Below are 15378 nucleotides of genomic sequence, written 5' to 3' on the forward strand. Positions count from 1 at the left end.
TATAACTGTGCTGGGGAAGCGAGTGAACTAAGTAACTAGGGGGAGCAAACAGGGGAAACAACCCAACAAACTAAATATAAGACGCAGACTGACAGATGGGCAAATAACTAAGCCAACATGCAGGAATTACTAAGGAACCCAAAACACTGAAACAGCCTCCTGCCTGGCAGCTCCAACCTCAGCATCCTTCTACTGATATATTCACAGTTTCTCCTCTGAACATGTCCAAACCACCTCAATCTATCCAACAGTTTATAACTGTTGAACAAAATAAATAAACAAAAGTTTTATTGACTTGATTTTTTATTTTTGTTGCTCAAAAGCCAAAGAAAAACAAAAAGGAAAAATGTACAGTGATGATTAATGGCTTGTATTGAAACAAGTTGTAAGTGTAGAGAACGGTAAAGGGAAGTCAATGGTAGCGAACTCTTCTGTTAATGTAATAACTGAGGAGTAAGACAGTGGTTTGTTTGTTTTCTCTCTCAAAAGAACCTTCAGTCTAAACCGCACTGAAAACTGTTTGACACAGAAACGTGTAGAGAGAGATTATTTTCTTTTTATCTTCATGTGTGGATGAGGCCAAAGTCCCATTTCTTTAGTTTGGTGTCCTGACACACCTGGTCTCGTCTCTGCTTTCACTGTGTTTTTACTGTGGAGTTTGTTGGAGGGAAATGAAGCAAAGCTTGCGGTAAGTAAACTTTACCAGAGAAATAAAAAAATACACAATACAACAGATCTGTGTAGCAGGTCTGGATCTTTACTAACTGCTGAGTTTTAGAACTTGTGGTGGTCGTTGTTTGAAAGTATCAGAACCTCTCTGACGTTAATTAAATCTCAAAACATATTTTTTCCTCAATCCTCAGATGCGTCGACAATAACTGAAAAAAAAGCTGCTCTTGATTCACATAAGTAACAAACATATAAGAACTATGACGGAACGAAGGTCAAAGAGAAGAGCGGAAAGCTCAGGTGAGTGAACGGCCACTTAAATATTCTGTCATTTTACTTTTAACACTTTGTAGATGAGCAATAATAGAAATAATAATAAAATAACTAATTGTCACAAAGTTTAAAGATGCTGAACCAGAATATGAACAATTCATTTTAGTTCTAAATGCCACACACACACACACACACACACACACACACACACACACACACACACACACACACACACACACACCATTTAAGGTGCTCATCTGACCCCTAAGGAGAAAATTGACCTTCAGTTACAACCAAACTCATTTCTTTTTCAAATTATTCCTCCAAAGCTTCTGACCAGTTGCTTTAAGTACAACAGTGAACCTCATGTCGGAGCCGAACGGTCTCCAGAGGATTTCACTTCTATTAGACAGTTTGAATGTTTTACTGCATTACTGATTAACAGTTCATGTTTTACTGCAATAAAACTAACTGACAGGTTAAAGGTCTGATTTATTGAATTATGACTGTGTCACAGGCAGATTTAGTCACATTACATCTGAAGTTTCTTCTCTCAGGTTTTTCTCCAATATTGTGAAGAATTTCAGGGTTTAGCTCTGTCATCAGAATTGCAATTGCAAACTCTTGTCACCAACAATTTCTTTTTAGAAATACAGCATTTGATGCTCAGGTTAACTGTTTGAAAAAAGAAAGACAGTGTCTATAAAAACTGTCCTCCCACCCCCTTTTAAGTTTCATTTTGCCTGGAGACTGAGCCATGTGGAAGCTGGTCCCACTGTACATATGTCAGAACAAGCCCCTAAAAATGATTTTAAATAGTGAGGCCAGAACATTAGAACCACCTCTTCTCCATAATGCACAGAGAGAATTGTCACCCTCCTGAATGTTTCCACTTAAAAACAGAGACATTATAACATCACTTTGCTGATAAAGCTTCTCACTTTATGCCTTTAATTGGTTTTTGTGCCCTTTCAGTGTTGGCTGATGCACAGCCCAGGAAACGTAGGAGCAGTTTTGGATTCCTGCCACCTAGCAGTGAGTTAACTAAACCACATCAGTTTTTTTTCCCTCACACAAATCTAGATCTTCTGTATTTCATGGGTGATGTTCCACACAAACTTAATAAAACAACTAACAAGTGATTAAGCTTTTCATTAGGTGCTTTTTCCACTTACCCATATCAGGAATTTAGGAGAACTATGAAATGTCATCTGTCTCTCAATGATATTAGGTAAATGGAATTTTGTTTGTGCTACTCATGGAATCACTTTCTAATTTAGTTTTTAATTTCAGTGTCTGAGCTGAGGGTTGTTCTGCTGGGGAACAGCTGGTCTGAGAGGAGCTCAGTGGGGAACTTCATCCTGGGAGAAAGTAAGTTCAACTCTGAGGAAGAACCAGAGTTTCTGACAGTCAGAGGACAAATAAAGGAGAAAGAAATTGTTCTCATCAACACCCCAGATCTGCTGCATCCCACTATTTCTAAACGCAGACTAAAAATTCATGTAGAAAACTGTGTGAGACTCTCTGCTCCTGGACCTCATGTGTTCCTGCTGGTTCTACAACCTGAAGTCTTCACTGCGGAACAAAAACTGAAGCTCTGCAGCATCCTTCAGCTCTTTGGTGACCAGTCATTTGATCGTTCACTGGTTCTGCTGTCAAAACCCAGAAGGAAGGGTTCAGGTTCCATTGATAAGTATATTCAACATCCACCTTTAAAAGACCTGATCAGAAATTGCAGATACAGATACTTAAAGAAAGAAAACCTCGAACGTGGAGAACTGTTAACACAATTGGGTCAAACTGCAGATGAGAACAGTGGACAACATCTCAGCACCCCAACAATAAACCTGGTTCTGTGTGGGAGGAAAAGAGCACGGAAGACCTCAGCAGCCAAGGCCATTTTAGGTCAGACAGAGCTTCATTCAGCCTCCAACTCATCAGAGTGTGTTAAAAATCAGGGAGAGGTGTGTGGACGTTGGGTTTCCCTGGTGGAGCTGCCTGCCTTGTATGGAAAACCTCAGGAGACAGTGATGGAGGAATCATTCAGGTGTATCTCCCTCTGTGATCCTGAGGGGGTCCATGCCTTCATCCTGGTCTTACCTGTGGGTCCCCTCACTGATGAAGACAAGGGAGAGTTACAGACCATCCAGAACACATTCAGCTCTCGAGTCAATGACTTCACCATGATTCTGTTCACTGTGGATTCAGATCCTACAGCTCCAGCTGTTGTTAACTTTCTACAGAGAAACACGGAGATCCAGGAGCTCTGTCAGAGCTATGGAGGAAGATCTGTTGTTCTCAACATCAGGGACAAGAAGCAGGTCTCCGAGGTGTTGGACACTTTGGAAAAGATCAAAGTTGAAGGATCCAGATGCTTCACTAAGGACATGTTCACCACGGCTCAGATGGAGGAGGTCACAAGACTGAAAGCTGAACTAAAGGATCTAAAAGATGGGATAGCTTGTCTCAGGATGGTGCTGATTGGACGAACTGGCAGTGGGAAGAGTGCAACTGGTAACACAATTCTGGGCAAACAACATTTTACCTCTAAAGCCTCCTCAAAGTCTGTGACCAGGATTTGTGAAAAAGCTTCAAGAGAAGTTGATGGTCAGACTGTTGTTGTTGTCGACACCCCTGGTTTGTTTGACACGACTCTGTCCAATGATGATGTTCAACAGGAGCTTGTGAAATGCATCAGCTTGTTGTCTCCTGGTCCTCATGTGATCTTGCTGGTTCTGCAGATTGGTAGATTTACACCCGAAGAAAAAGAGACTGTGGAACTGATCAAGAAATACTTTGGTAAGAACTCAGGAGACTTCATCATCATCGTCTTCACCAGAGGAGATGATCTCACCCAGTCCATTGAAAGTTACATAGAAAACAGTGATGATGTTCTGAGAGAACTGATAAATGATTGTGGAGGAAGATACCAGGTTTTCAATAATAAGAATAAAACAGATCACAGACAAGTCAGAGACTTGCTGACAAAGTCTAATAGAATGGTGAAGGAAAATGGAGGCAGCTGCTACACCAGCAAGATGTTCCAAGAGGCTGAGGCAGCGATAGAAAAGGAAGTGGAGAAGATCCTGAAAGAGAAGGAAGAAGAGATGAGGAGGAAGGAGGAAGATTTAAAAAGAAAATATGAGGGTGAAATGGAAGCAATGAAAAGAGAAATAACAGAACAGAGAGCAGAAATTGAACAGAAGAGGAAACAAGAGGAGAACAACAGAAAACAATTGGAGAAAAAGTATATGAAAAACCTGAACAACATAAAAAAGAAATATGAGAAGCAAGTCAGAAAACAAGCTGAAGAGTTTAACGACTTCAGAGAGAAATACACTAAAGACTTTGCAGCACTGGTAGAGAAACACATGGAGGAAATGCGGGACATGAAGCAACAACACAAAAGACAAATGCAGGAGAAACACAGCCCAAAGAATGAAGAAAAACGTCACACAGACAAACACCTCAAAGAAGAAATTGATCAGTTGAGAAAAAGGCATGATGAAGAAATCAACGATTTAAAAAAGAAATACAATAGCAGTTGTATCATCTGCTGATGTCCCCACTGACTGAACGTCTGTGCAGTTCGAATGTTTGAAGCAAGTTTCACCGACTCTGAACACATTTGACATGTGATCAGTCCCCAAAGAGACGACAGCTGCTGCACTGAGACTTGGACAGACCACCAGGAAGTGAAGTTTATCTTTGGAGAAAGACTGACACTGGCTAAATCTAAATAATGAGAATTATTAATTTATTTTTTTAAAATTCATTTTAAACCGTTTTTTATTGTAAATAGAACAAAGACACATCAAATGGCCTCATCTCATAAAGCTCCAAATGTTTTTAGTTAAAGAACCGGACTCTTTTACTGCTGAGCCAGGCCGTGGTAATATGTGCAAAATGTGCTTTGACATTGTGTTGCTGACCTTCCCTTCCCGCTTTTGAACTGCACGCCAACATAAATCAGATGATCCTTCTCCTCTTTAGCACGGAGGATGATTCATTGATCTAAAGAGTTTACAGCATTTGACAGAGTGATGAACCTTATCCCATCCATCTATATTTAGTCACTTTGATCCAAAGCGACTTACATGTGTCGTACAAAGCGAGTGAAAAAATCCAAGTCGAGGATAAAACATTAAAAGTAAAGTGATTTGAGAGCAAATACAGAATGAGGTGTAAGTGCAACAGGTACTGTAGACCTGGATCAGGGAGCTCAGGTAAGGGGGGGCTGCTGGGTTGATCACTCTGTAGGTGAAAACTTGAGTATTTGTTGTTGTACAATAGAAAACTTCCTGAAATTAATAAAATATTGTTTGACATATTTCACTGTGGGCTGTTTGGTGATTTCTTAAGGTATTGAAAGATTTTCTTTCTACCAGCTTAAGCTGTAAATGACATCAGACCTGTACAGGAACCAAACTCTGCCTCAGCTACAGTAGCATCATTGGTTTAGCTCCACCTTGAGGACACACGTTACATTTACACGTTACAAACTTGAATTCACAAAGCTTAGTACTGGACCTGACCTATTACCTGCAGTAACCCGGAAATCAAATTTGCAAGTAACCTGTCTCATTAATGTAAACCGTGTGATCTGACCCACACCCAAGCCATATGCTAACTTTAAACACTTTTACAGTGTTGTAATTTCTCCGTTTTTAGGGTGAAACTGTCAGAAAGGTGACAATTCTACTATGTGTTTAATAATGAGGTCACAGTGGGTGGTGGAGTCGTACTTTAGTGCATTATAAGAAGAGGTGGTTCTAAAGTTTTGGCCACCACAACAGGAGGTTTCACAGCAGTAGGCTGTTGTTAATTTTAGAATTTGCATTGCAGACTGGTGAGGAGCAGGACAGATTGTTGGAAGTGTACGTTAAAGACATTATGATGAAGTTTTAATACAAGCACAGCTGTAAACATGGTGTCTTCCTGTTACTAAGCTTAAAGAAAACAGCGTGTCTGTGCTGAAGCTACGTTAACGGCCCCTCAGCTACATTTGAAAACAAAAATGCCTCAGTTATTAGACAATTTCAACAACAGGATACAAATCCAGTTTACGGATCATTTCAATTGTTGCATTGCTCCACCTTTAGTGGCTGTGGCTCATGTAGCTGCAGCTGTAGCACATCAGAACATGCATTATTGTGGATTATTAAATATCAGATCTCTCTCTTCTAAATCTCTGTTAGTAAATGACTTGATAAATGATCATCAAATTGATTTATTTTGTCTCACTGAAACCTGGTTGCAGCAGGAAGAATATGTCAGTTTAAATGAGTCATATTAATGATCATGTTCCTAGAAGCACAGGCCGAGGTGGAGGAGTTGCAGCAATCTTCCCTTCTAGCTTATCAATAATTCCTAGACCTAAACATAGTTATAACTCATTTGAAAGTCTTACTCTTAGCCTTTCACACCCAAACTGGAAAACTCAAAAACCACTATTATTTGTTATCGTGTACCGTCCTCCAGTCCCTTACTCAGAGTTTTTGATTGAATTTTCTGATTTTCTATCTGATTTAGTGCTTAGTACAGATAAAGTCATTATAGTGGGTGACTTTAACATTCATGTAGATGCTGACAGTAACTGCCTGAGCACTGTGTTTAATTCATTATTAGATTCAATTGGTTTTTCCCAAAATGTAAATAAACCCACTCACTGTTTTAGTCACACGTTAGACCTTGTCCTTACGTATGGAATTGAAGCGGATAATTTAACCATATTTCCTCACAACTCTCTTCTGTCTGACCATTTTTTAATAACATTTGAATTTACAATAACGGACTATACAGCAGTTAGGGACAAATTCCACTATAGCAGATGCTTAAGTGAAAAAGCTGTCAACAAATTTAAAGAAATTATTTCTTCATCATTTGCTTCACCATATGTTAATACAATGGAAAGTAGTCTCCTTAATGTTTCTCCTGCACAAGTAGATTATCTTGTTGACAATTCTGCAGCCTCACTACGTACAATACTCGATAGTGTTGCCCCTCTAAAAAAGAAGGCAGTAAACCAGAAGAGGTGATCTCCATGGTATAGTTCACAAACACGCAACTTAAAACAGGAAACACGAAAGTTAGAAAGGAAGTGGTGTTCCAGAAAGTTAGAAGAATCTCATTTAGCCTGGAAAAATAGTTTAAAAACGTACAAAAAAGCTCCGTGATGCCAGAACAGCATATTATTCATCATTAATAGAAGAAAACAAGAACAACTCCCGGTTTCTGTTCAGCACTGTAGCCAGGCTGACTAAGAGCCATAGTTCTGTTGAGCCTACTATTCCCTTAACTCTGAGCAGCAATGACTTCATGACTTTCTTTATGAATAAAATTGTAACTATTAGAGAAATAAGGAATGAAGCTTTACCCTTAATAGATACGTTCGTATTAGATATCATTAATCTATCTTTAGAAGCAGGCTATGTACCACAGGCCTATGAGGTAGCTGTAATTAAACCACTACTTAAAAAACCCTGTCTTGACCGAGGTGTTTTAGCCAATTACAGACCAATATCTAATCTCCCATTAGAGTGGGAGCAGCTGAAAGAAAAATATGAACCAAAAGAAAATTGAAGATCAAATCAGAAAAGAACGGTTGGAGAGAGGAAGAGTTAGAGGAAAAACACAAGGCTCAAATGAAGGAGATAAAGAAGAAGTATGAAGAGGAGGCTAGAAAGGAAGCCGAAGAAATCAGTGAGTTCAGACAGAAATACATCAGGAACTTTGCAGGTCTGATGGAGGTGCTGCAAACTGCTGGATGAGCTCTCAAATGACAAAGACACAAATTTAAAAGAAGAGCTCAAACAAAAAGACGAGCAATTTAGAGAAATGAAGGAGTTAAAAAAAGCACAGGAGCAGGAAGTCGTTGATTTAAGAGCGAAATACAACAATAAATGTTTCATCCTCTGAAAAAGCTGCCATCATTATTTCTAACAAACCACAACACTGACAGATGTGTGTTTTCTTCACATGCAAATAATAATTCAAAAATAATACTAATCATTTTAATGATCTTATTGGTTATGCAACTTGACAAACAATGAAATGTGTTTGTAGTTTCTGTCTGTGTCATTTGTTCTTTTTTATTTACCTTCTAGAACCTTCTAGAGCAGCAGCACTGGGTCATGTTGTTGTAACTTTACATTTACATCCAGGAAACTTTATCGATTCGAACTTTGTACCCAGGGGAGAAAACTGCAGACATCATAAGAAAGATGTAAATAGACTGAATTGTATTTGTTAATTGAACAGAAGATAACTGCAGCATGTTGGACCAACACAACATGTCAAATTTAACCACAGTGGCAGGATCATCAAACTCATCGATCACAAGAACAATTAAAGACATTTGGTGTTGTTAATAGCTGGATGAACCAGGAGGGTTAGAGGTAGTTTAATCCCGCAGACCTCTCAAATGTCTGTTTCTACCTGTCCAGTCATTTTGAACCTTCACCTGGAGACAGCACAGGCACCTGCAGCTAAACAGGTGAGTAAACCGTTTGGTGTAACTGACTGCTGACTGCAGTGTGAGCAGCTCCACTGTGTGATTTACAGGATTGAGCTTCTTGCATTGTTGTTTTGACCAAACCATCAGGTGGTAAAGTTGAGGTGGCTGACTGTCGTCTGCTGCCCTGATAACATCGTGTGACATAACTTCACTGGTTTGACTCAGCTTCCCCGTCCTGCCCTTGAAGGTGGGGGTCTCCAGCAGCTTGTGATGAGTGATGAGTCAGCATTGCCACAGTAACACAGAGTAGCCAGCTGTGGTCTTGAAGGACAGTGAAGATAAAATAGAAGTGTAAATAGTAGCAGAGCACATGGACCATGTTCACAGGTCACAGGTAATGAATCAAATTTACCTCCACAGCATTAAAAAGCTTCTCCAGCTTGTAAAGTCATGAAATGCTAAAAAGCAGACAGAAAATGTGTATTAGGAGCCACAGTGTTAATGATGAGTCCTTAATATTTCAATAACTGAATGAAAAGGTGTTAATACTGATCTTATAGGATATTAGTTATAAATGGCTGAGGCTTCCTCCGGGGATCAGCTTTCTTCTCATACACTCCACTCCACCTAAGATGGTGATGCAGGAATAGTAACAGCAGCTCTCCCCGTCCTGGACTGAGGATCAGTGTTACATGTGCGATAACTCCACTGAGTTACGTACAACTAAAGTACAACTAAATTAACTTAGACCTCAATAATAAACACACAGAATTATCACCTTCCTGACAGTTTCAGCCTAAACACTGAGAAAATAGAACATTGTAAAAGTAGAATTGAAGGCAGAGCTGCTGTATGAGATTGTATTAGACTGTACAGGTGTACCTAATAAAGTGGTCAGTGAGTGTATATTGTTATTGTGCTAAACTTAAAATGCATTTGTATGTTGTAAAGTTAACTAATTAGTATTTACAGTGTGTCGTACAGTTTACAGAGAAATGAATGAAGAGTTTTTAGTGTCAGTCTAACAGAACCATGCAGCCTATGACTTTCTGTGGAGGTGGCAGAAATATCAAACTCAGTGATCAAGTAAAAGTATTTCCCTGAAAGAGTATTCTACTACTAGAAGGTCTAAATCATGTATTTCCATGAATTATTCAAAAGTTTGATCCAGATTTGCTACATGTGTCTCATAAATAATGTTTCTGTAGAAATCACATGTTCAGGTTTTGTTATGTTTAGTTCTTGTAAAGTTTGAAGGAGAGCACCACTTCAAAAACCTGATTTTTAAAAATTAGTTGCTGTAAAAAAATAAAATCAGTAATATTCATGCTTCTCTCCACCAGGAGGCAGAAAGAAGGTTCTGCTTCATCTATTAATTGGAGTTTTTCCTGTTCATCATCGTCTCAGTGCTGCTCAGTTGGATTTGTGAAGTGTTCTCTATAATTCTTGGCCTCAGTTTGTAAAGGGCCTTGAAATGAAGTTATTTAAATGGCACCAAATCACAGCAAAATAATTTTAATTTCAGCTGATTTGAACCACTGTATCTACTAAGACCTGCTTCCTCCCCAATAACAGATCAGCAGTTAGTACTTCATTAGATTCTCTTATAACTCTGCAAAGTTACTAAAGGGTCAGAAACAAGAAGTGGAGAGAAAGTACAATACACTGCCCCTGTAGTGCGTTGTATTAAAATAAGAAAATAATGGAAATATTCCAGTAGGGTTGTTAACAAGTACCACAAAAAAGCTAAGTACAGTAGACAACTGGAGATGTCCACAAGACCCCAATGTCACTAAACAAGAAAACCTCATAGAAACTTGTTGGGGGTTTAATCAACTGTGGTTCACAGTATAAAATATGACAGTGAGTATTTAAACATTAAATGAATAGTTGTAAAGTTCAGTGGATTCTTTTACTCTAATTCTCTATAGGCCTGTTTAAAGCTCTGTTATAGGACATATATCACATTATCTACTACTGAACAAACTATTTTCAGACACAAGTTGAGCTGCTGATAACATCAGTCGACACCAGGGCAGAATGAAATGTTGATAGTTTGGATTCTTTAGTTCTTCACGGGCTCTTTTCCTTATTCATTTTAAACTTTACTCCACCGATGACAAGAGGAGAAATATCAGAGGAACTTCAGCTGAACTGAGGGTAAAAAATAAAAAACTATATAAAGCTGAATAATCTGTGAGTGTTGTAGATCAGTAAAAATGTAACAGGGTGAGACTGATGTAAAAGAAAAAAGTAATTATCATGTTATCATCTTTAACAAGGTGTTAAGTTGTAAGTTTTACAGAGGTAACGTGTCACCAGGCAGCATAACTTTACCTCCTTCACCTTCTGTCATGTCTTTTTGGTCTCGTGTTTCCAGCAAAGTGACAGGATGGCGACTGCAGCATCAGGTGAGTCCACTCACATTTTACTACGATAAAAAGATCATTTGTGTTCACTTTTTGTTACTATGTGCTTCAGCAGCATAGGAACTGTTGAATCAGTTTTACAGCTCTGCTATTTTACTGCACAGTCTTGTTCTCATGTTTGTGCAGAACATTTACAGTTTTCATATTTCTATGACCTGATTGTACTGTTTAACCTGACTCGTGTCCTAGAAACACTTTAAGATTGTTTGTCGTTTGCTTGTGTTGGATTCTGAAAAGTTTTTCCAGGTCACTTTCAGGTGTGATTTTAAAAATAGCTGCATGAGACATTGGAATGAGGACAGAGTTACTGTTGTTGTTTGTCCTTCCTGGTTCCTTCATTGTGATTTCTTGTAACTGCTAACCGGAAAGTTCAGAGAGTTGACACTACAGTTGTTCAAATTCATTTTTTTCTCATTAATATACACTCAGTCCCACATAATGACAAAGAGAAAACAGAATTTTATAAATGTCTGTAAATTTATAAAAAAGGAAAAAACTTAATAAAAAATAAAAATGAATTTAAGTGATTGTAGTATCAGGCTGAAACATAAGAGAATTGAAAAAAGAAGAGGGTCTGAAGACTTCCTGAATGCACCGTAGCTGCACAGTAAAGGCAGCTCCACTTTAAACTGTATAAAAGTAAGTAAAATAAATATGTTTTTTTGTGCATATTTCTGTTTTACAGATGATCCAGAGGTGCGAAGACAAAGCAGCAGCTTTCATTTACTGCCACCTTGCAGTGAGTCAACGTGAACTCTAAGATTATTATTAATATAATAATAAAATTAGTAGTATTAGCATTATTATTATTATTATTATTATTATTATTTTGTTATTTCATTAAAAACTAAACTAAGTACAGAACAGACATTTTGAAGTTAAATGTTAATGAAATTCTAAGTTAATTAATGTACATTTACATTAAGTCTGTTTCTAAATCTTTAATCTTGTCAGTGTCTGAGCTGAGGGTTGTTCTGCTGGGGAACAGCTGGTCTGAGAGGAGCTCAGTGGGGAACTTCATCCTGGGACAGACTGTGTTTGACCCAGAGGACAAAACAGTCTGTTATGTCAAAGTCAGAGGACAGTTAAAGGGGAGAGACATTGTTCTTATCAACACCCCAGATGTGCTGCTTCCTGAAATTTCTGAAGATAGACTGACACAATATGTAGAAACCTGTTTGAGACTCTCTGCTCCTGGACCACATGTGTTCCTGTTGGTTCTACAGCCTGAAGACTTCAATGAAGAACAAAAACTAAAGCTCTGCAGACTCCTTCAACTCTTCAGCAATCGATCGATTGATCGTTTACTGGTTCTGATTTCAACACCCCGAGAGGACGAGAAGCAACATCCACCCGTACAAGACCTGATCAAAAGGTGCAATTACAGATACTTGAGGCAGAAGAACCTTGAACCTGAAGAGCTGTTATGGCACTTGAGTCAAACTGTACTGAACTGTGAAGAATATGCAGAGCTGTCAATGTTGCATCAGACTGCAAAAGATAACAGACAACATCTGATCTGTGATCAGAAACCAGGTCTAAGCACAGCACTGAAGTCTGAACCCATCAAACCAGCAGTAAACATGGTTCTGTGTGGCAGGAGAGGAGCAGTGAAAACCTCAGCAGCCAAAGCCATTTTAGGTCAGACAGAGCTTCATTCAGCCTCCAACTCATCAGAGTGTGTTAAAAATCAGGGAGAGGTGTGTGGACGTTGGGTTTCCCTGGTGGAGCTGCCTGCCTTGTATGGAAAACCTCAGGAGACAGTGATGGAGGAATCATTCAGGTGTATCTCCCTCTGTGATCCTGAGGGGGTCCATGCCTTCATCCTGGTCCTACCTGTGGGTCCCCTCACTGATGAAGACAAGGGAGAGTTACAGACCATCCAGAACACATTCAGCTCTCGAGTCAATGACTTCACCATGATTCTGTTCACTGTGGACTCAGATCCTACAGCTCCAGCTGTTGTTAACTTTCTACAGGGAAACAAGGAGATCCAGGAGCTCTGTCAGAGCTGTGGAGGAAGATCTGTTGTTCTCAACGTCAGGGACAAACAGCAGGTCTCTGAAGTGTTAGACACTGTGGAAAAGATCAGAGTTGAAGGATCCAGATGCTTCACTAAGGACACGTTCACCAAGGCTCAGATGGAGGAGGTCACAAGACTGAAAGCTGAACTAAGGGATTTAACATGTCTCAGGATGGTGCTGATGGGACGAACTGGTTGTGGGAAAAGTGCCACAGGAAACACAATTCTTGGTAAAGAACATTTCAAGTCTAAAGTCAGCCCAAAGTCTGTGACTACGATGTGTCACAAAGCAACAGGAGAAGTTGATGGTCAGACTGTTGTTGTTGTCGACACTCCTGGTTTATTTGACACAAAACTGTCCAACGATGAAGTTCAACAGGAGCTTGTTAAATGCATCAGCTTGTTGTCTCCTGGTCCTCACGTGTTCTTACTGGTTCTGCAGATCGGTCGATTTACACAAGAAGAAAAAGAGACTGTGGAACTGATCAAGAAATACTTTGGTAAGAACTCAGGAGACTTCATCATCATCGTCTTCACCAGAGGAGATGATCTACAAGATCAAACGTTTCAGAGTTACATAGAAGATGACAGGGACGAGGTTTTGGAAAAACTGATAAATGACTGTGGAGGAAGATGCCAGCTCTTCAATAATAATAATAAGACAGATCGAACACAAGTCAGAGAGTTACTGTCAAAAACCAAGAAAATGTTAAAGGAAAATGGAGGAAACTGCTTCACCAGCAAGATGTTCCAACAGACTGAGGCAGTTATAGAGAAGGAAGTGGAGAAGATCCTGAAAGAGAAGGATGAAGAGAAGGATGAAAAGATGAGGAGGAGGATGGAGGAAGAGCTTCAGATAAAACACGTGAAAGAAATAGCACCAATGAAAGAAAGAATAGAGGAGGAGACAGTCAAACTACTGAAAGACAATGAAGAAAACATCAGCAAAAAGGAGAAATTGAGGAAGAAATTCAGCAAAAAGAGTGGAATAAAAATGTTGCGGAAGTTACGTCAGAATAAGATGAAAAACAAACAAAAAGGAGAAAAATGTAAAAATCTCTTTTACGCACTCAGAAAAAAGCACAGAAACATTGAGAACCTGAGGAAAAAGCATCAAGAAGAAAAACAAAATCTAATTAAAACGCAGAAAAACAGATGTATCATCCTCTGAACTGAGTAATGTTGATAAATTGAACACAGTCCACCTGTCTAACACTGGTAATCATTAAAACTGGGTGTCTAAGTTTTTCCATATCAGATCCTTCTCTGCAGCCAGGAGCCTGGATCTTTACAGACTGATGACTGGGTGACTCATGTTCATTCGTGTCCAGTTCGGCAAAGAAATTTCACTGACAGTGTTTTCTCACAACACAAAATCATCCATTTGACCATTTTTTCACGATGCAGGATTTTTCTGGACAGTGATCACAGTACAACTCCAATATATGCCTGAAATGAGAAGCAGCTTGGAGAAAGATTTTGCGAAAACACCAGTTCTAATGTTTTGACTTGTCATTCACATTTATGGTGCACAAATGTGTACATGTACACGTACAATGCTGTAAATGTACAAAGATTTCTGTTGTACTAAGTGATACTGGTTCAGGGAGTCTGAAATAATGTATGACTGCTGTTGCTGTTATTGTCATTTTTCAAAGTAAAAATGAGGTGTGCTGCTGGATTTTGGATCATTGTGCAAGTTAGTAGCCCTGTTAACAGGGCATTGCTGTAATCGAGATGAGATATGACCAGCACAATGTCTTGGGTTCCATAATCAGAAAGGTAGCGTCTGATCTTTCTGGACACATATTGTTTATTGTTTGTTTAACTCCAGTGTAACAGTGTAAAGTTCATATTCTACAAATTCTCCTTTTTGGCATATTTGATTTACTGGTTTGGGTTGGCAAGGAAAGGCTTGTTAGGGAGTGGTGTAATCTGGGCCTGCATGACTGAGGGCTGGGATTAGTGTGGTTGCAGGTCGTTGAAGAAGAGTGGAGAGGATAAGGTCCAGAGAACAGGTGGTAGGATAGTTGGGGAGGAGGAGTGTGGATGCGTCGTCCTCGGTCAAAGTAGAAAATGAGGAGAGTGATGCCCTTAGATGAAGTTACCAGGATATCTCCATTTGGAGGAGAGGTTTGGGAGCTGATGGTTCCACCTTGTTAACAAAGAAGCTGGTATAGTCATTGGCAGTGAGAGAGGTGGGCAAGGGAGGTGGAGCGGGTAGAAGAATCCTGTGAAAGTGAAGAACAGCTTCCTGGTGTCAGTTTGTACTGGTAGTATTCAAAGTTTGCCTGCGTGAAGCTGTAGGTCAGTAAGAGCAGATGGAGTCTTGGATTTGCTTCTCAGCACTCCTGAGCATGGTGCATTGCTCATGGATCTGGTCAGTGAGCCAGGTGATTAGGAGCTGAGGGACAAGCTGTGTGGGAAGGCTCCTTCTGAAAGTCTTTAGTACGTTCAGCTCCAAGTTGTTTTAACTGCACCACAGGGCCAGCGGATCAACCTCCCATCAGTATGCAGCCTCGTCATCA

General features: G+C 39.5%; 2 protein-coding genes across 2 annotated transcripts; both read left to right on the forward strand.

The window, feature by feature from the left end:
- The first annotated feature begins 598 nt into the window (after positions 1–598).
- On the forward strand, positions 599–5207 carry LOC137135783 (GTPase IMAP family member 8-like). The gene is made up of 4 exons (XM_067520358.1): positions 599–688; positions 864–969; positions 1918–1977; positions 2236–5207. Exons 2-4 carry the CDS (start codon positions 930–932, stop codon positions 4500–4502), a joined length of 2367 nt encoding a protein of 788 aa, XP_067376459.1. The 5' UTR covers positions 599–688; positions 864–929; the 3' UTR covers positions 4503–5207.
- A 5310-nt stretch (positions 5208–10517) lies between these two features.
- Positions 10518–14531, forward strand: LOC137135788 (GTPase IMAP family member 8-like). The gene is made up of 4 exons (XM_067520364.1): positions 10518–10558; positions 10779–10809; positions 11513–11566; positions 11782–14531. Exons 2-4 carry the CDS (start codon positions 10791–10793, stop codon positions 14019–14021), a joined length of 2313 nt encoding a protein of 770 aa, XP_067376465.1. The 5' UTR covers positions 10518–10558; positions 10779–10790; the 3' UTR covers positions 14022–14531.
- The last annotated feature ends 847 nt before the right edge of the window (positions 14532–15378 follow it).

Source organism: Channa argus, chromosome 11 (genome assembly GCF_033026475.1).
Source record: "Channa argus isolate prfri chromosome 11, Channa argus male v1.0, whole genome shotgun sequence".
Lineage (NCBI taxonomy): Eukaryota > Metazoa > Chordata > Actinopteri > Anabantiformes > Channidae > Channa > Channa argus.